We start from the raw sequence: 20,760 nt of genomic DNA on the forward strand, positions 1-20,760 counted from the left end.
GATGTTAATCCAGCTCCCTCACACTGTCACTCAGTAACCCCTCTCCCCCCAGCACCCTGTGTTACTGACTGTATCTCTACTGATGTTAATCCAGCTCCCTCACACTGTCACTCAGTAACCCCTCTCCCCCAGCACCCTGTGTTACTGACTGTATCTCTACTGATGTTAATCCAGCTCCCTCACACTGTCACTCAGTAACCCCTCTCCCCCAGCTCCCTCACACTGTCACTCAGTAACCCCTCTCCCCCAGCACCCTGTGTTACTGACTGTATCTCTACTGATGTTAATCCAGCTACCTCACACTTCCAGCACAGTGCGGTCATCCCTTTAAACATTAGTTCCCCAAAGAGATGAAGAAATAAGCAAAATGTTTATTTTAAAATGAAAACAAAATACAACAGAAACAGCTTACCTCGTCCCCCTCCATTAACATTTCCCCAACAGAGGCCTTGTAGCACAGTGTGGAGGGCCCATTCCGCTAGACGCCAAGCTCCAGGTCGGAGTCCAACAACCGGACTTGTTGTCCACGAAAGAGCGTTCCACGTGGTTCACGAGCTGATAATCAGCTCGAAATCCTTCCACTGCTTTCCCTGCAGTTCCTCAAAGAGTTAAAAACAAAACTGCATATGGATATGAAGCTTCGCTAACGAGAACATCCTTTGCCCCACAGAAATAATTTTCCTTCAAATAATTATCCATTATGTTTTGAAAGTCACAATTGAACTTGCATCAACCACATTCTCAGGCTGTACGTTCCAGATCCTCGCCACCCGCTGGAATAAAAATATGTTTGTTCTCTCACAAGTTGCCATTCGTTCCTTTGCCAATCGTCTTAAATATGTGTCCTCTCGTCCACTATCCTTCCATCAATGGGAGCAGTTTCTCCCTATTGGGAGGACTCGTTGCGTTAGTTTTTATTGCAAGCGGATTTGTGGACAGGAGTAGCAAAGTTTGGTTAGACCGCACCTGGAGTACTGTGTGCAGGTTTGACCCCCTTACCTCGGAAAGATATTCTTCAGGGCAGCATGGTGGCTCAGTGGTTAGCACTGCTGCCTTTGGGTGCCGAGGACCCAGGTTCGATCTCGGGTCACTGTCCTTGTGAAGTTTGCACATTCTCCCCGTGTCTGCGTGGGTCTCACCCTCACAACCCCAAGATGTGCAGGGTAGGTGGATTGGCCACGCTAAATTGCCCCTTAATTGGAAAAAACAAAAGAATTGGGCACTTTAAATTTATTTTAAGAAAAGGAAGGATGTTCTTGCCATAGAAGGAGTGCAAAGAGGTTCACCAGATTTGTTCTCGGTATGGTAGGACTGTTGTATGAAGAGAGGTTGGGCTAACTGGGCCTGTATCCTCTCGAGTTTCGAATTCAGTGGGCCACACAGACTGAAAACGTTAACTCTGTTTCTCTCTCCACAGATGCTGCCAGACCTGCTGAGTTTATCCTTTTCTGTTTTTATTTCAGATTTCCAGCAGCCACAGCATTTTGCTTTTATTTGCTTTTGAAATGAAATGAAAATCGCTTATTGTCACGAGTAGGCTTCAAATGAAGTTTCTGTGAAAAGCCCCTAGTCGCCACATTCCGGCGCCTGTCCGGGGAGGCTGGTACGGGAATCGAACCGTGCTGCTGGCCTGCTTGGTCTGCTTTAAAAGCCAGCAATTTAGCCCAGTGAGCTAAACCAGCCCCTTTCCCCAAATCCCCGCCGAATCTGGTTCGATGTGAAGGAGCCTGGTGTGAATAGCCCTTGCAGTGAAGCTTAGAAAAGCACGTGTGAGGTTACCGTGCCCTCTGCTTCCAAAACAGCTCATGAATATTGGCAAAACAAAATTGACAAGAAGGGAAGGCCTATTAGGGCTGGTTTACTTGTGCTGAAAGCAGCAAATGAGGCTTCATAATTCCAAGAGGAAACCTGGCCTTTCGTAGAATCCCTGCCTGTCAAGAAATCCGACTGCCTTACATCTATCGGCACAGTTAGAGTGGAACGAGGCCCTCACTATCAGTGACACATAACATGCATGCGAGCATCTAACTAATGAGTCTCCCTGTTGTAGCTGAGCGAGAAGACAACTCATCATCTGTATTCATTGATCACAGAACAAGTAAAAAAAAATAATTGGTGCTTCGTGAGGCTGGGGGTGAGCTGAATGTTATTTTTTTTAAAGTAGGAGGACTTCTCGGAGAAAGTAACTTTTGACCCGTGCCTCGCTCCCAGGCCACGCTGAGAGATAATGGTCTGTAATCAGTTTAGGCCAGGCTGCTTCCAATTAGCACCGATGGTGATGATGATGATCTCTGGTTGGCCTGTTGCTCATTTTAATTGATTAAGGAGATTTATCACCTCGTGACGTCTTCTCACTCTCACCGAAACCAAGAGTTTTTTGTAGATTAACGGCCAGTCACTGAACAATTTATTTAAGAGGCCGGAAAATGTAATTATCTGCTTAGATAATCAAAACTACCAACCAATCCCCTCCCCATAACCGGCAATTCTCACATACCCGCCTATTCCTCATATCCCTAAATCCTACCGACCCACCTCCACCCCTTATCCTTGAATCCCACCTACCCACCTTCTCCCTATAACCCTCAATTCTACCTATCAAACCTTTTCTAATGTTGCTCAATCCCACCTATCCATCTTCTCCCGTATCACTCAATTCCCACCTACCAACCTACTCCCCATATCCCTCAATCCCACTTATCTAACATCTTCCCATATCCCTCAATTCCACCTATCCCCATCTCCCCTATCCCTCAATCCTACCTAACCACATTCTCCCCATAACCCTCAAACCCACCACCCACCTTCTCCACTTTTCCCTCAATCCCACGTATCTGTATTTTTCCTTCATCCCTCAATCCCACCTGTCCATCATCTCCGCATATCCTTCAATCCCACCTACCCGGGCGGCACAGTGGCGCAGTGGTTAGCATTGGCAGCACGGTAGCATGGTGGTTAGCATAAATGCTTCACAGCTCCAGGGTCCCAGGTTCGATTCCTGGCTGGGTCACTGTCTGTGCGGAGTCTGCACGTCCTCCCCGTGTGTGCGTGGGTTTCCTCCGGGTGCTCCGGTTTCCTCCCACAGTCCAAAGATGTGCGGGTTAGGTGGATTGGCCATGCTAAATTGCCCGTAGTGTCCTGAAAAGTAAGGTTAAGGGGGGGGAGGGTTGTTGGGTTACGAGTATAGGGTGGATAAGTGGGTTTGAGTAGGGTGATCATGGCTCGGCACAGCATCGAGGGCCGAAGGGCCTGTTCTGTGCTGTACTGTTCTATGTTCTATATTGCTGCCTCACGGCGCCGTGGTCCCAGGTTCGATCCCGGTCCCGGGTCCCTGTCCGTGTGGAGTTTGCACATTCTCCCCATGTCTGCGTGGGTCTCACCCCCACAACCCAAAGATGTGCAGGGTAGATGGATTGACCACGCTAAATTGATTGGAAAAATGTAAAAAACATGCCACCTACCCATCATCTCCCTGTTTCCCAAAAGTCCACCCACCCAACATTTCCCCCATGTCCCACCTTCCCATTGTATCCTTTTCTTTCGATTGTTAATCATTGTTGATCTGGTAATTATAAGCCATATTTCTGTGTTGTGAAGGTAGTTTAATATTGTGTTAATAGTAACGTTTGTTTTAATATACCACATCCCTGTTTTTCTGTGGAATCACTTCAGGGGTGAAGTATCATTTTGTCACAGTTTTATAAATGTAATAAAAAGTATTGGGTTCTTGTCCATTAACCTAACAAAGGTTGGGGTCTGGTCCACTATCGGTCTGCATTATCACAGGAATATTACAGTGGCTCCTGATCAAGCATCACCTTCATCTCAAAATTCTCATACTTGTTTTCAAATGTCACCAGGGTCCCTTCCCTCCCTCTCCCTGTAACCTCCACCATCCCCCAAATCCTCCCAGGTTTTGGTGCTCGTTCAAATCAAGTCTTTAGAAAAAAGGTCATATTTCCTGGGATGAAGGGGCAGCACGGTGGCGCAGTGGCTAGCACTGCTGCCTCACGGCGCTGAGGACCCGGGTTCGATCCCGGCCCTGGGTCACTTTCCATGTGCAGTTTGCGCATTCTCCCCGTGTCTGCGTGGGTCTCAGCCCCACAACCCAAAAAGGTGTGCAGGGTAGGTGGATTGGCCGCGCTAAATTGCCCTTTATAGAACAGTACAGCACAGAACAGGCCCTTCGGCCCTCAATGTTGTGCCGAGCAATGATCACCCTACTCAAACCCACGTATCCACCCTATAACCGTAACCCAACAACTCCCCTCCTTAACCTTACTATTAGGACACTACGGGCAATTTAGCATGGCCAATCCACCTAACCCGCACATCTTTGGACTGTGGGAGTAAACCGGAGCACCCGGAGGAAACCCACGCACACACGGGGAGGACGTGCAGACTCCACACAGACAGTGACCCAGCCGGGAATCGAACCTGGGACCCTGGAGCTGTGAAGCATTTATGCTAACCACCATGCTACCGTGCTGCCCAAATTTAATTGGGAAAGAAAAGAATTGGGCACTTGAATTTATTTTTAAAAAATTTCCTGGGATGTGTACATTGCTGCCAAGTCAGTGTTTATTGCCCATCCCTAATTGCCCTTGAACCGAGCGACTTGCACAGCCAGAGGGCATTCAAGGGCCTACCACATTGTCATGCAGGTCAGATCAGGCAAGGACAGCATTTCTATTTTCCATTAGTGAACCAGATGGGATTTTCCCCAACAATCGAGGGTGGTTTCATGGTCGTGGTTCATAAGACCAACTTTCAATTCAAGGTTTTATTAATTGTATTGTAATTCCACCAGCTGCCGTGGTGGGATTTGAACCCCTGTCCCCAGAGCATTAGCCTGGGCCTCTTTATTGCTAGCCCAACCCAGCGACATTACCACCGAACCACCCTCTTCCCCACCACCTTGTCTATCTCTGATTGTAATCACACCGCAAGAAACTGATGAAATGTTAATGACTTGGGCCAAGGTCGCACACTTAAAAGATGTTTGCTCCATTATCATATATGAGCACATCGCAGAACATTTAAACACATAATGAAGCTTTGAGTCCCTTCCCCCTCTCCGTCCCCCTCCCCCATCCATCATAATCACTGAAAATGGTTCGTTGGGAAAGGTTCGGGACATGCGTAGTGCCAACAGTATTCGGGGAAAGAAGAGCTTGTTCAGAGAATTCTATTCCTTTTGAAGGTCTGAAGCAAGTTTATCTATTTAATGAAGATTGTGTTCTTTTAATAGAGGTTGCCTTGAGTCTCTCTGGGTGCTGCCTGTTCAATTAAGCTCCCTTTGCCAAACAGTTTACAGGCAGGGACAGCACTGAGGCAGAGTGACAGACAGATGCAGCTTTCTGATTGCATTGTGAGGCCGAATGGTTTCAGGATACAAACTCCCGAGTTTAATTCCTGCCTTCACAAGCAGCAATCTTGCTCCGTGCAGCTGTGGGGGAAGTAACAGATTGAACAGGAGTCTTTCTTTCCAATCTGAACCATTCCAAACCTCCGTCAGCTCAACAATAAGCCAACAGCAACAACAATTCGCATTCTGTTGCCGGACTGCATCGCAATGTCCGCACAATGCTTCCGAACCTGTAGTTGGAAACAAAATGGCATTGGAAAGATGGACCAGGAGAGGTGGGCTGAGATCAACAATTTAAACGCACATACAGCATGTTGAAGGAGGAAAGGAGAGAGTCCGAGATATGGAGGGAGGAAATCCTGGAGCTTGGGGCGTAATCACCTGGAAGCATGGCGGCCAATCGTGCGGTGATTAAAATCAGGGATGCTGAAGAGGTTTGAATCAGATGAGCGCAGATCAATTAGGGGGTTAGGGTTTGGAGGACATTGCAGAGGGAGCGAGGGGGGGAGACTGGGGAGAATTTGAAACCCAGGATGAGAATTTAAAAATTGACCTCTGCTTGACCGGGACCCAATGCGGATCAACGTGTATGGGAGTGATGGGTAAACGGCATTTGGTACAGGTCAGGGCAGGCACGAGAGTATTGGATGAGCTCAAGTTTACAAAGGGTGAAATATGGGAGGTCGGCCAAGAGAACTTGGAATAATCAAACCTGGAAGTAATAAAGGTATGGATGAGAGTTTCAGCTGCAGATATGCCAAGGCAAGGAAATAGTCAGGAATTGTTACAGAGGGAGAAATATGCAATCTAGTGAATAAAGGGTGTTGGAGGTAACATTGAATGAAAAGTCAAAGAAACAGCTAGCATTACAATAGTGGTCACATTGTGGGTCGGTACTTGATTAGCTGTAAAGTATATTGGGATAGGCAGAAGTTGGGAAGGGTGCAATGGAAACGGAGGTTCTTCCTTTCTATAATGGTTTGCTGTCCATCCAAATTAGTCCAGTGACAGTGACGGAGAAGAGTGAGTGAACTAAAACTTAAATGCTTCACTACCTTACATGACCCCAGTTGCTAAGCAGCCTTGGCTGGTTTATTTATTCTTCATGCCATAGTCCTCTCTAAGCACAATAGAATCACATTTAGAACTTAACTAACCCTGTCACACACAAACACCTTTGTCCAGCATGAGTCTTCCTGTAGTTTTACCCTTCCAGGCACAGAAACATTGGGCACGATTCTCCGCCCCCCACGACGGGTCAGAGAATAGCGGGAGGGCCTCGCGACATTTTCCCGCCCTCCCGCTATTCTCCCCCCCCCGCCCAACTCCCGACACGAATCGCAGCCGCCGTTTTTTTACGGCCGGCAGCGATTCACAGCTGATAGATGGGCCGAAGTCCCAGCCCTTTACGCTGTTTTTACGAACGGCAAACACACCTGGTCTGGCCGTTCGTAAAAACGGCGGGAACAACTCGCTTTTTATAACCATGGCACCGATTGGCACGGCAGTACCACGGCCGTGCCAATGGTGCCATGGGCCCGCGATTGGTGGGCACCGATCGCGGGCAGCGGGCCCGATGCCCGCGCACTATTTCTCCTTCCGCCGCCCCGCAGTATCCATTCGCGGGGCGGCTGAGGGGCATCCCGGCCCACGCATGCGCGGGTTTCGCGCAAATACGCGATGACGTCATCCGCGCATGCGCGGGTTGGAGTCTTCCAATCCGCAATATGACGCGTCAGCCGGCGCTAACTCCGGCAAGCGGGCTTAACGAAATTCGTTAAGCCCGTGATGCCGGAGCTTACGGCGTCGGGCTGCTAGCCCCGACCGGGGACCAGAATCGGTTCCCGGTCGGGAAGGGGCGCGCTGGCGTCAAACCCGCCCGGGTTTGACGCCAGCCTTACGATTTCTCCCGTTTTGGGAGAATCGCGCCCATTGGGTGGGATTCTCCAATAATGGGGCTATGTCCACTCTGGACTTTCCTCTAGTAAGTCCAGAGTGATTCCCCTACCTGCAGGGGGTTTGCAGGGCCCCGGAGTTCTCCTCGCAGCTCTGGCTGCGGATGCGGGGCCCTGCATTTGCGGTCGGGAGTACACGTATACGCATGGCGGACCCTGATGGAAGAAGTAGGTCCCCACGAGATCGCGCACGCCCATGGAGCGGCCGCCCGTTCGCTTCCCTGGCCGTCCACCGCCGCCCGCCCCCCCCCCCCCCCCTCCCCAACCAGGGCGGCCTGGGACTGAGTCCGCAGCCGCCACCGGCCATTCTCGACAGGCAAAATGTGGTTAGAACCATGCCATCGGGAACTTGGCGAGTTTTCCTCAGAGAATCGCTGGGGCGGAGCCTCTGTCAATGGCTCCCCACCTGCGCCGCGTAGATCACGCGCGCGCGATTCACCGGGAGCGCCGTCGGACCGGATTTCGCTGTTCACGCCCATTCCCCACCCCTACGCCGATGTCGGCGCGGAGGCTCAGAGAATCTAGCCTATTAAATTTAACCCACATCAAATAATTATAATGTTCACTCAATAGAAACTCAAATCCCTGAAAACTATCTTTGTTTTCCTAACTTTGCCCATTCAAACACCCCAACACAGACCCCTACTATCCAAAACCCCCAATTCGAAGACCCCCGCACCAAATCCCAACCCCCAACTCGAACATACCCATACCAGCCACCCCCCCCCCCCCCCCCCCCCCCCCCCCCCCCCACTCAATCCCCGCACTCAAACCCTACTTAAACTTCCCCGACCGATCCAGTCCCGCTTCTCTGTCAGGGCAGACAGCGGCATGATGGGATTGTCACTGGGCCAACAATCTCGAGGCTCAGACTCACTTCAATTCCCACAATGACAGCTGGTGGAATTTAAATTCAATTAATAAATCTGACGAATTTGAACCTTGGTAAAGTCTATCTGCTCACCTAGTCTGACCTACATGTGACTCCAAACTCACAGCAATGTGGTTGACACTGAACGATCCTCTGAAATTACCTAGCCGGCCACTCGTTTAAAGGGAGATTGGGAATGGACACCAAATGCTTGCCTGACCCACGCCCCAGGAATGAGTGATTGACAAAAAAAAATAAAAATCCCCCGACCCAATGCCCCGGCGCTCTGGCCCCGTCCTCCCAGTTGCTCCTCCGACCTTCCTGCCGTGCCCCGGCTCCCAAAACCGCTCCCCATCCTGGTCCAGGCTGAGAGATGACGTTTTGATATCTGCATTAAACCCACTAGATTCGGGGAGGAAAGCTGATGATCACCAACACACGGAAAAGCGACGCAGGGAAGTACGTCTGCGTGGGAACCAATATGGTGGGCGAGCGGGACAGTGAAGTGGGCGAGCTGACAGTTCTGGGTGAGTATGAGCATCGCAGTGTGTGGGTTGTGACAGGTGATCCTGCCTGGAATGACCAACCATGTGCTGAATAGTCCCACCCCTATGGAACGGTATCCAAACCCGGAGACAACATCTGCTGAAGAGAAAGGAGGGAGGATGATAACAGTTGATGATTAAGTTGCTTTAAGATGTCAATAGAATCCCTACAGTGCAGAAGGAGGTCATTTGGCCCATCGAGTCTGCACCGATCCTCTGAAAGAGCACCCTACCTAGACCCAATCCCCTTCCCTGTTCCCGGAACCCCACCTATTTGGACATTAAGGGGTAACGTATCACGGCCAATCCACCTAACCTGCACATCTTTGGACTGTGGGAGGAAACCGGAGCACCCGGAGCAAACCCACGCAGACACAGGGAGAACGTGCAGACTCCGCACAGACAGTGACCCAAGGCCAGATTTGAGCACGGGTCCCTGGAGCTGTGAGGCAGCAGTGCTAACCACTGCGTTGGAGAAAGTTGTGCATGAGGAATGTGGTCTGTTTCTATCCCGTTCATAGAACGCTAGAAGGATACAGTGAAGAATCAGCTTGTGAAATGAAATGAAATGAAAATCGCTTATTGTCACGAGTAGGCTTCAAATGAAGTTACTGTGAAAAGCCCTAGTCGCCACATTCCGGTGCCTGTTCGGGGAGGCTGGTACGGGAATCGAATACTTGCAGCATTCATCTTTGCCGTTGCAATAATTCATTATTGTTACTTGGGTATCGCTGGGTAGGCCAGCATTTATTACCCATTCCTAATTGCCCTTGGGAAGGTGAGGGCGAGCTGCCTTCTTGAACCGCTGCAGTCCATGTGGTGCGGGTCCACCCACAGTGCTGTTAGGGATGGGGTCCCAGGACTTTGACCCAGCGACAGTGAAGGGACGGGGATGTATTTCCAAGTCAGGGTGGTTAGTGACTTGGAGGGGAACCCCCAGGTGATGGGGCTCCTACCACCTTGTCCTGGGCCGTGATAGTGACCGTGAGTTTGGGCAGGTGCTGCCTGAGAACCATGATGCCAGAATTGAGAGTTTTTGAACAAGGCTGGGGGTCTATCCTGCACAAAAGGGAAAGTTAATGGGTGTTTTCGGTTTTTTAAAAACACAGCAAGATATGTTTACATAGTGAGACAAAGGAAAAATTACCGCAGGCTGCTGGAAAGCTAAAATAAAAACAGAAAACGTTGGAAAAACACAGCAGGTCTGGCAGCATCTGTGGAGAGAGAGGCAGCTTTTTAAAAAAAAAATTAGAGTACCCAATTCTTCTTTTTTTTCCAATTAAGGGGCAGTTTAGCGTGGCCAATCCACCTAGTTTGCACATCTTTGGGTTGTGGGGGCGAAACCCACTCAAACACGGGGAGAATGTATCGAATCCGGGTCCTCGTTGCCGTCAGGCAGCAATGCTAACGCTCTGTGCCACCCTGAGAGAAACAGAGTTAACGTGTCAGGTCAGCAACCTTCCTTCAGAAGGACTGGAGTTGGTAGCGAGGGAGCAGAGTTTGGAGGTGGGACTGAAAAAAATGGCTTTGGTCTCCCCCGTATCAATTTGGAGGAAATCCCGTGCTGGACGTCGGACACGTGTTGTGATAATGGAGGGGCCGGGAGAGGTGGCGGTGAGGTGGATTCCGGTGTCGTCAGCGCGCATGTGAAAATTAACACTGTGCCTTTGGATTGGGGCTGGGGGGGGTGTGGGGTGGTGGAGGGTTGGGGGGTTGCAGAGTGTAGCTGAAGGTGGGCCACAGGGAGAGGCCCATCAGATGCACCAGGAGTGACCCGTTCAGCGATCTGACAGGGTACACAGAGAGAGGACATCTACACGTGTGGAGATAAACAAGAACGCAACACGGGGCAGAATCTGTACAGCCCCATCAGGATGGGAATGGTGGGGGGGGGGGGGGGGGGGGGGGGGGGAGAGGAGATGGGGGAGCCAGTTAATGTGGCGAGACATTCAAGTCTCCGTTAGCTTTGCTGGAATCTGAAAATCCTGTCACACCAGAGACTTTTCACTGCAACTTCACACTTGCGACAATAAAAGATTATTATTATTAAACCCAGAGGAAAGAATCCCTGCAGAGCGGAAGATGGACCATTCGGTCCATTGAGTCTGCACCGATCCTTTGAAAGAGCATCCTACCCAGGCCCACTTCCCCATCCAATCCCCTGTTTGCAAATCCCTGGACACCAGGAGGAATTTTAGTGTGTCCGCTGTGACCTGCACATCTTTGGACTGTGGGAGGAAACCGGAGCACCCGGAGGAAAACCCACGCGGGCAAGGGGAGAAAGTAAAACTCCACGCAGTCACCTGAGGCCAGAATTGAACTGGGGTCCGTGGCGCTGTGAGGTAGTAGTGCTAATCACTGTACCACCCTAGATCTTCACTAATAAATCGAAGAGGGAACTCAGCAGCAACTACCCTGAGAGCGGTGAGGACGACCAGCCTGTTGACTGATGTTTCTGTTTTTATTAGGGGTTTCTGGGGCATTGTGGTGGCCTTGTAAGATTTTTGAAATGCTCTGCTACTCTCTCTGCCGTCTCCCCAGAGCAACCTTACTTTGTGAAGAAGCCGAACAGTCAGGTCGTGCTGGTGGATGCTACGGTGGAGTTCAAGTGCGAGGCTCGTGGGGACCCGATCCCGAATGTGCATTGGAGGAACGAGGATGGCGTACTGCCGAAAAGCAGGTAGGGAGGTTGCATTCGGCAGGACTCGCACCGGGGTCAGCCGTGCTGGCAGAGAATGGGCTGAAATCTCTGTCGCCAACACAGATTCTAGCTGGAGAAAAGCAACACCTTCATTTCTCTAGCACCTGCCTCAGACTCAGTACATTCCAAAGTGCTTAAGTACAGACTCTGACAGTGCAGCTCTTTCTCAGGACCAACCCGCTGACTGCAATAGCGCTGCACAGTCAGAGGGTCAGTACTGAGGGAGTGCCGCACTGTCAGAGGGTCAGTACTGAGGGAGTGCCGCACAGTCAGAGGGTCATACTGAGGGAGTGCTGCACTGTCAGAGGGTCAGTACTGAGGGAGTGCTGCACAGTCAGAGGGTCAGTACTGAGGGAGTGCTGCACTGTCTGAGGGTCAGTACTGAAGGAGTGCTGCACTGTCAGAGGGTCAGTATTGAGGGAGTGCTGCACTGTCAGAGGGTCAGTATTGAGGGAGTGCCGTATTGCCAGAGGGTCAGTACTGAGGGAGTGCTGCATTGTCAGAGGGTCAGTACTGAGGGAGTGCTGCACTGTCAGAGGGTCAGTACTGAGGGAGTGCTGCAGTGTCAGAGGGTCAGTACTGAGGGAGTGCTGCACTGTCAGAGGGTCAGTTCTGAGGGAGTGCTGCACTGTCAGAGGGTCAGTACTCAGACAGTGTTGCACAGTCAGAGGGTCAGTACTGAGGGAGTGCTGCACTGTCAGAGGGTCAGTGCTGAGGGAGCGCCGCACTGTCAGAGGGTCAGTACTGAGGGAGTGCTGCACTGTCAGAGAGTCAGTACTGAGGGAGCACTGCAATGTCAGAGCGTCAATACTGAGGGAGCACTGCAATGTCAGAGCGTCAATACTGAGGGAGTGCTGCACAGTCAGAGGGTCAGTACTGAGGGAGTGCTGCACTGTCAGAGGGTCAGTGCTGAGAGAGCGTCGCACTTTCAGAGGGTCAGTACTGAGGGAGCACTGCAATGTCAGAGTGTCAGTACTGAGGGAGCGCTGCAATGTCAGAGCGTCAGTACTGAGGGAGTGCTGCACTGTCAGAGGGTCAGTACTGAGGGAATGCTGCACTGTCTGAGGGTCAGTGCTGAGGGAGTGCTGCACAGTCAGAGGGTCAGTACTGAGGGAGTGCTGCACTGTCTGAGGGTCAGTACTGAGCGAGTGCTGCACAGTCAGAGGGTCAGTACTGCGATAGCGCTGCACAGTCAGATGGTCAGTACTGAGGGAGTGCTGCACTGTCAGAGGGTCAGTACTGAGGGAGTGCCGCACTGTCAGAGGGTCTGTACTGAGGGAGTGTCGCACTGTCAGATGGTCAGTACTGAGGGAGTGCCGCACAGTCAGAGGGTCAGTACTGAGGGAGTGCCACACTGTCAGAGGGTCAGTACAGAGGGAGTGCTGCACTGTCAGAGGGTCAGTACTGAGGGAGTGCTTCACTGTCAGAAGGTCAGTACTGAGGGAGTGCTGCACTATCAGAGGGTCAGTACTGAGGGAGTGCCGCACTGTCAGAGGGTCAGTACTGAGGGAGTGCTGCAGTGTCAGAAGGTCAGTACTGAGGGAGTGCTGCACTATCAGAGGGTCAGTACTGAGGGAGTGCTGCACTGTCAGAGGGTCAGTACTGAGGGAGTGCCGCACTGTCAGAGGGTCAGTACTGAGGGAGTGCCACACTGTCAGAGGGTCAGTACAGAGGGAGTGCCGCACTGTCAGAGGGTCAGTACTGAGGGAGTGCTTCACTGTCAGAAGGTCAGTACTGAGGGAGTGCTGCACTGTCAGAGGGTCAGTACTGAGGGAGTGCTGCAGTGTCAGAAGGTCAGTACTGAGGGAGTGCTGCACTATCAGAGGGTCAGTACTGAGGGAGTGCCGCACTGTCAGAGGGTCAGTATTGAGGGAGTGCTGCACTGTCAGAGGGTCAGTACTGAGGGAGTGCTGCACTGTCAGAGGGTCAGTACTGAGGGAGTGCTGCACTGTCAGAGTGTCAGTACTGAGGAAGTGCTGCAATGTCAGATTTGCCGACCTGCAGATGAGATCTTAAAGCTAGCCTGTGCCCTTGAATGTAGATGTTGAAGATCACCTCGGGCTCTATTGAGGGAAATTCTCTGCAGTGTGCTGGTGAGTGCTAGTCTGTCAGCATCACAAAAACTGATTGCTGTCACACAGCCGGCTGTGGGGTCTTGTGCACAAATTGGCTTTGTTACAACATTGGCTACGCTGGGAAAAGCTCATTGGTGTCAAGCATTTTGGGATGTCCTGTGACTGTGCAAGGTGCTGTTGTAATTCCGTTCCATCAGATCCTCGAGAGATGCTTCGATCCACCGCTCCTAAACTCCTTCCTGTGACTGGTCATCTTTGCTGCCCCCCCTTCCACCCTCGCCCCATACTGTCTGCTACATCAGAGGTGTTGTTGTAACGCCAAGTGTTACTTTGACTCTGTACCCGTTGGGCTGTTGGCGGGTAATAGTAATCTGTCTCGATCAATTCCACAGGTCCGAGATCCAGGGGGGGAACACGCTGGTCATACGGCACGTGACAACGGCCGATGTGGGCACCTACACGTGTGTGGCCGAGAACATGGTGGGGAAAACCGAGGTATCGGTCACACTGACTGTGCACGGTGAGTGCTGAGCTCTCCCTCACCAACCTACAGAGAGAGGGAATGTGAGAGGAGGGAGTAAGGGAAGGAGGCAGGGACAGAAGGAGCAACGGGGCAAGGAAAGAAGAGAAAAGAAACAGATACAAGAAGGGGAAAAGGGGGAGAGAGGAAGGCAGTGACTTGGGGGAGAGATGAGTGACACCAGATGAAGAGGGGACATGAGAGAAGGGAGCAGGAAAGAGACATTGGCAGCACGGTAGCACAGCGGTTAGCACTGTGGCTTCACAGTGCCGAGGACCTGGGTTCGATTCCCGGTCACTGTCTGTGCGGAGTCTGCACGTTCTCCCCGTGTCTGAGTGGGTTTCCTCCGGGTGCTCCGGTTTCCTCCCACAAATCCCGAAAGATGTGCTTGTTAAGCTTTTCACAGTAACTTCATTGCAGTGTTAATGTAATCCTACTTGTGACAATAAAGATTATTATTATCTTTAGATAGAGGGACACAGAAGGAGAACGGGGGAGAGAGAGAAAAAGAGAGACACGCTATAAGGGAGAAGAGAGTGGGAAACGACTATAGAGTAAATCCAGAGAGGGGGCAGAGAGAGCATGAGGTGGAGGGAGAGAGGGAGAAACTAGGACAGCTGAGGAGAAAGAGAGGGAGAGAGAGTGAGAGGAGAAAAAAAGGGTTGAGAGAACGTAAGTGAGACAAAGGGTGAAAGACAAAAAGGTGAATAGATGAGGGCGGTACGAACAGAGAGACAGACACAGAGAAAACTGATAGACAGCGAGCAACAGAGTGAGAGAAAACTAGAAGGGAGGGAGGAGAGGGTCAAATCGGGGGCTGGGCTAGTCTGTGAACAGTTGTAACCTTGACCCCCACTGTTGTAAGTGCTGATCGAGATTGGAGATTCTTATCAATGGCAGGCTGAGTCTGGCTACATCCTTCTCTCGCTGTCCTCTAATCAACTCCTTGTTATCGCAGATACCAATCTGCTCTGATTGTAAGTGTGACTCATTCAATTGCCATCCAGGACGCTGACATCTGTCCTGTGCTTTCTGTCTGTCTCTGTGCGCGTTTCTGCTGGTGAGTGTATTTGAAAAGATTGGTAATTAGCTCCTGTGGTGACCACTGGATGTCTAAAAGCACTGTGTGCGCGCGTCTGCTGGTTAGTGTGTTGTGTTTCTGTCTGTCTCTGTACGCGCTTCTGCTGGTGAATTTATTTCTGTCTGTCTGTGTGCACGCTTCTGCTGGTGAGTGGTTGCGTTTCTGTCTGTCGATGTACGGTGTCTGCAGGTGAGTGTGTTTGTGTTTCTGTCTGTCTATGTACGCTGTCTGCTGGTGAATGTGTTTGTGTTTTTCTGTCTATGTACGCGTGTCTGCTGGTGAGTGTGTTTGTGTTTCTGTCTGTCTATGTACATGTGTCTGCTGGTGAGTGTGTTTGTGTTCCTGTCTGTCTATGTACGCGTGTCTGCTGGTGAGTGTGTTTGTGTTCCTGTCTGTCTATGTACGCGTGTCTGCTGGTGAGTGTGTTTGTGTTTCTGTTTGTCTATGTACGCAGGTCTGCTGGTGAGTGTGTTTGTGTTTCTGTCTGTCTTTGTACGCGTGTCTGCTGGAGAGTGTTTTGTGTTTGTGTTTGTCTATGTACGCGTGCCTGCTGGAGAGTGTGTTTGTGTTCCTGTCTGTCTATGTAAGCGTGTCTGCTGGTGAGTGTGTTTGAGTTCCTGTCTGTCTATGTACGTGTGTCTGCTGGTGAGTGTGTTTGTGTTTCTGTTTGTCTATGTACGCGTGTCTGCTGGTGAGTGTGTTTGTGTTTCTGTCTGTCTTTGTACGCGTGTCTGCTGGAGAGTGTGTTTGTGTTTGTCTATGTACGCGTGTCTGCTGGTGAGTGTGTTTGTGTTCCTGTCTGTCTATGTACGTGTGTCTGCTGGTGAGTGTGTTTGTGTTTCTGTCTGTCTTTGTACGCGTGTCTGCTGGAGAGTGTGTTTGTGTTTCTGTTTGTCTATGTACGCGTGTCTGCTGGAGAGTGTGTTTGTGTTTCTGTTTGTCTATGTACGCGTGTCTGCTGGTGAGTGTGTTTGTGTTTCTGTCTGTCTGTGTGCGCGCGCCTGCTGTGAGGGTGTTTGTGTTTCTGTCTGTGTGCATGCGTCTGTTGGTGAGTGTTTGAAAGGATTGGTAATTAGCTCCTGTGGCGACCACTGGATGTCTCAAAGCACTTTTCAGCTTCTTGAAGAACAGTCGCTGTTGGCATGTGGGAAAGGAGGTAGTCTAATTTTAACACAGCACGATCCCACAAAATGCCACGCAGTTTCCCCAGATCTCTTTTTGGGATGTTATTTGGTTTGGGTACAGGGAAGAGCTAAAATACAAGCAAAATACTGCAGATACTGGCGATGTGAAATAAAAACAGAGAGTGCTGGGTAAAAGGGCAGGTCTGGCAGCACCTGCGTGGAAAAACAGAGTTAACGTCAAATGTGACTCTTCTTCTTCTGAACTAATGGAAGACAGGGATGTGGCTTGGTGTTTGGTGGTGGGGTTATGGTGCAGGGGAAGACCGGGGGAAAGTATCCGAGAGTTGACACTCAGCACCTGCGAAGTGTCAGTCAGTGCACCAGACAACAAGTGTGCCACCCCTGTCAGCAGGTTTGACGACAGAGTCAGGGACCATTTTGGGTTCACGTTCACATCTCTGTCCTCGGCTGTGAATGAAACCCATCGGGAGCTGGAGGGACAGACACCTCATCTTCCCATTGGGCACTTCACACACTCAACATTGAGTTCGGCAACTTCAGACCATGGCCTCTCGCTCTGTTTTGATTCTGTTATTTTGCCGATGCCTGTCTGTATCTTGTTTTCATGTTGCTTTGCTTCCAAACACAGCTTGTTAATGTTGCTGCCGTTCCCACTCACTCTGGACCAAGTCTTTCTTTATTCCGACTGTTACCGAGCCCTTTGCCTTTCGTTCCATGGCAACTTTGTCATTTAACCTCTGCTGGCCTCTACCCTCTCCAAGACCTTCCCTTATGTCCTTCCTCTCTCTCCTCCTTTGAATGGTCTAGGAACCATTTCCCCACAGAGGGGAGTCCCAGACACACTCAATATCTCATCTGAAAGACAGTAATTGGAGCTCCATCATTCAACTTGTGCGGTAGAAGCCGGGTGTCATCCCCGATGCTCTGACGGCTTTTCCTGCCATATGTTCTCCCGCAGCCTGGGCGCCTGGTGACATAAGAACTAGGAGCAGGAGTAGGCCATCTGGCCCCTCGAGCCTGCTCCACCATTCAATGAGATCACGGCTGATCTTTCGTGGACTCAGCTCCACTTTCCGGCCCGAACACCATAACCCTTAATCCCTTTATTCTTCAAAAAACTATCTATCTTTATCTTAAAACATTTAATGAAGGAGCCTCAACTGCTTCACTGGGCAAGGAATTCCATAGATTCACAACCCTTTGGGTTAAGAAGTTCCTCCTAAACTCAGTCCTAAATCTACTTCCCCTTATTTTGACGCTATGCCCCTAGTTCTGCTTTCACCCGCAGTGGAAACAACCTGCCCGCATCTATCCTATCTATTCCCTTCATGATTTTATGTGTTTCTATAAGATGCCCCCGCACCCTTCTAAATTTTCATCCTTGTTTTCAAGCCCCTACAATTGCCTCATTCCTCCCTCTCTTTGAACTATTCTCCAGTTTGACAACACTCTGATATATCTGTACTCCTCTAACTTTGGTTCCTTACGTATCTGAATTTAATCACTCTACCATTGGCCTTCACGAAACTCTAGCATCCTCTCACTACGACTCTCTAACCTTTGCCCTTTGACCTTGGTCATCTGTCCTAATGCTTCCTTAAACGCTTCCGTGTCAAACCTCGCTTTACAATGCCCCTGTGAAGTATTGGTGCGATATAATTGCAGGTCAAGCTAAATGTTCAAAATTCACTCACCGGGTGTGTGGGCATCGCTGGCAAGCCCGGCATTTGTTGCCGATTGCTAATCAGGGTAACCAACAGTGCTGGATTATCCAGGATTGTCCCGCAATCCAGGCTTTTGTCCTGCATCTCGGGTCAAGTCTTCCTGATTTCTGGTTTCAGTTCCTGAACGTCCTTTTTTCATCTCCGGGCATGTGTCTGACCAGGCAGACAACAGTTTGCGTTTGAGACGTACAGCGCAGCACCTCCTCCAGCTGTTACAACTCTGCACGTCCCGCACACGCGCCACCCCCCCCCCCCCCCCCGTTCTTACAGCTCTGGGAGCAGCTCCCAGCCCCACCCAGCCACTCCCCCCCCGAGCTCCCGACCGCCATGTCACCATCTCCCTTCAATCTTTCAGAGGTTGGCCTTCCTTTTTCCTAATTGCCCCTTGAGAAGGTGGCGGTCAGCCACCATCTTGAACCCCCTGTAGTCCATCCGGTGTAGGTACACCCACAGTGCTGTTAGGGATAAGGCGGGGGTGGGGGGGTTCCAGGATTCTGACCCAGCGACAGTGAAGGAACGGCGACATATTTCCAAGTCGGATTTGGGAATTGACGCCGAAGATTTGTATTTGCAAAGCAATGACTACACGGGATGCAGGGTTTATGGAGCAAGCTCACTACCACCTTCCCAAGGCAACTTGGGAAGGGTAATGAATGTTGGTCTTTCAATGTTGTCCACGTACAAAAGTAATAATATCTTGCATTTATATAGCAACTTTAACATAATAAAACATCCCAAAGTACTTCACAGGAATGTTTTACAAACAAAATTTGCCACTTGGTTATCAAGACCAGTGACCAAAAGCTTGGCCAAAGAGGTAGGCTTCATAAGTGCCCTATTTTAAAAATATATCTTTATTGTCACAAGTAGGCTTACATTAACACTGCAATGAAGTCACTGTGAAAAGCCCCTAGTCGCACATTCCGGCGCCTGTTCGGGTACGCAGAGGGAGAATTCAGAATGTCCAATTCACCTAACAGCACGTCTTTCGGGACTTGTGGGAGGAAACCGGAGCACCCGGAGTAAACCCACTCGAAAGGAGGAGAAAGGTCGGTTTAAGGAGGAACTTCCAGAGCCTCGCCCCTAGATCCCGCTGCTGTTGTTAAGCCAGGCCCTGGTCTGAATTTAGGCTTTGTGGCCTACCTCTGCCCCTCAGTCAGTCAAGGAAAAAGCTGTGATGTTATGTCAAAATGTTCCAGTCCCCTGCCGTTCCAGAGATTTATTTGTGTGTTTATTTATAGCTTCCTCTATTCCTCTCAAAGGAAATGAGACATAACAAAGTTTGACTGACTGATAACTTTGACCCTTGAGAATACGCAAGGGTTTAGATCAAACTCGATAGGATTGAGGTACAAATACACAAACAATTCATTCCATTCCTGGGAGCTGACTTGCAAATATTCATAATTTACCTTCACTACACCTTCGGTGGTGTTAACATTCTCAGTACCGTGGCCCATATGTTGCTTTACTGAGAACAAATGTGCCTCGACTGAGAGGTCACAGGTTTCTTCACAAATACTGGGAGGAGAGGTGCCGTGATTATGTTACTGGACCTGCCAGCCAGATGCCTGCACTCACGATCCAGAGGGGTGACTGGCAGTTCAAGAATTTGAACCCATTTTAAATTCACCTTCAGCCCTCCCCTCAAGACAGCTGCCTCTCCCGGGTAAAGAGGAGAATTTGGCAACTCTTAGGAGAATCAGCCGGGTCGATTGGAGTATAGAGGAGGGTGGAGACCATGACCTCCATCGGCTCCCTCGGGAAGGAGGGCAAGAGATAGCCTTTGGAGCATCAATCAGTGATTTAAAGGCAGGTCCGTTTAGTTTGCCTTCTACCCATCAGGCAGTCACGTGATACAATGACACTGGAAAATAGCCAATAGCTGCACTAACAACCAATTTAAGATAACCAGGCTCGTAAAGCAACTCCTTAACACTTACATAAAAACAAGGATCAGGAGTAGTCCATCTGGCCCTTCGAGCCTGCTCCGCCATTCACTGAGATCATGGCTGATCTTTTGTGGACTCAGCTCCACTTTCCTGTGTTAACACCATAACTCTTTATTCTTTTATTCTTCAAAAAACTATCTTTATCTTTAAAACATTTAATGAAGGAGCCTCAACTGCTTCACTGGGCAAGGAATTCCACAGATTCACAACCTTTTGGGTGAAGAAGTTCCTCCTAAACTCAATCCTAAATCTACCTTCCCTTATTTTGAGGGGGACAAGCTTGTTAGACGTGACATACATTCACAAGCAGCAACCTGTTCTCTGTAAACAAAAGGGATATGGTCAACCCAGAGTTCCCCGTTGCTTTCTCCTCACAGTGTCTCAGTCAAGCAGTCGACCAGCCGCCAATCACCACCTTTTACTCCTGTGGGATAGGTTGTGTGATGGTTAGAACTTTGGCATCCTTGTATTGGTTCTGATGAGTGCCGGGTGAAAAACTTTGTCAGCATGTGTCTCTCCTCAGCATTAACGGAGTTGTAGATTATTCACAGCGATCAGTTTCTATTGGTTGGTAGGAGATGAGCAAAAACCCAAAGGTCCAAGGTCACCCATCCGTCCCCAATGCCCACTATGTCATGTCTCAAACCGCTAACATACAACATCCCAACAAATGTCATTTTCAGTTTGAAATGGCTCCAACATGGCCGCTGTTCCATTTTAACCAATCTGCCCCTTTCAATCACGACGGCCAGACTCAGTCTCAATTTGTTGTATTAGGTTGCTCAGATTTAGTGACGTAGATCGATGAGTTATGTTGTTCAGT

General features: G+C 50.1%; 1 protein-coding gene across 1 annotated transcript in view; it reads left to right on the forward strand.

Moving 5' to 3' along the window:
* Positions 1–20,760, forward strand: part of robo1 (roundabout, axon guidance receptor, homolog 1 (Drosophila)) — a 738,067-nt gene that overhangs the window by 598,968 nt on the left and 118,339 nt on the right. The window contains 3 exon segments of the mRNA XM_038801251.1: positions 8,601–8,721; positions 11,281–11,419; positions 13,908–14,035. Of these exon segments, the coding sequence (XP_038657179.1) occupies positions 8,601–8,721; positions 11,281–11,419; positions 13,908–14,035 (388 nt within the window).

The sequence above is a fragment of the Scyliorhinus canicula genome, chromosome 7 (assembly GCF_902713615.1).
Source record: "Scyliorhinus canicula chromosome 7, sScyCan1.1, whole genome shotgun sequence".
Taxonomy (NCBI): domain Eukaryota; kingdom Metazoa; phylum Chordata; class Chondrichthyes; order Carcharhiniformes; family Scyliorhinidae; genus Scyliorhinus; species Scyliorhinus canicula.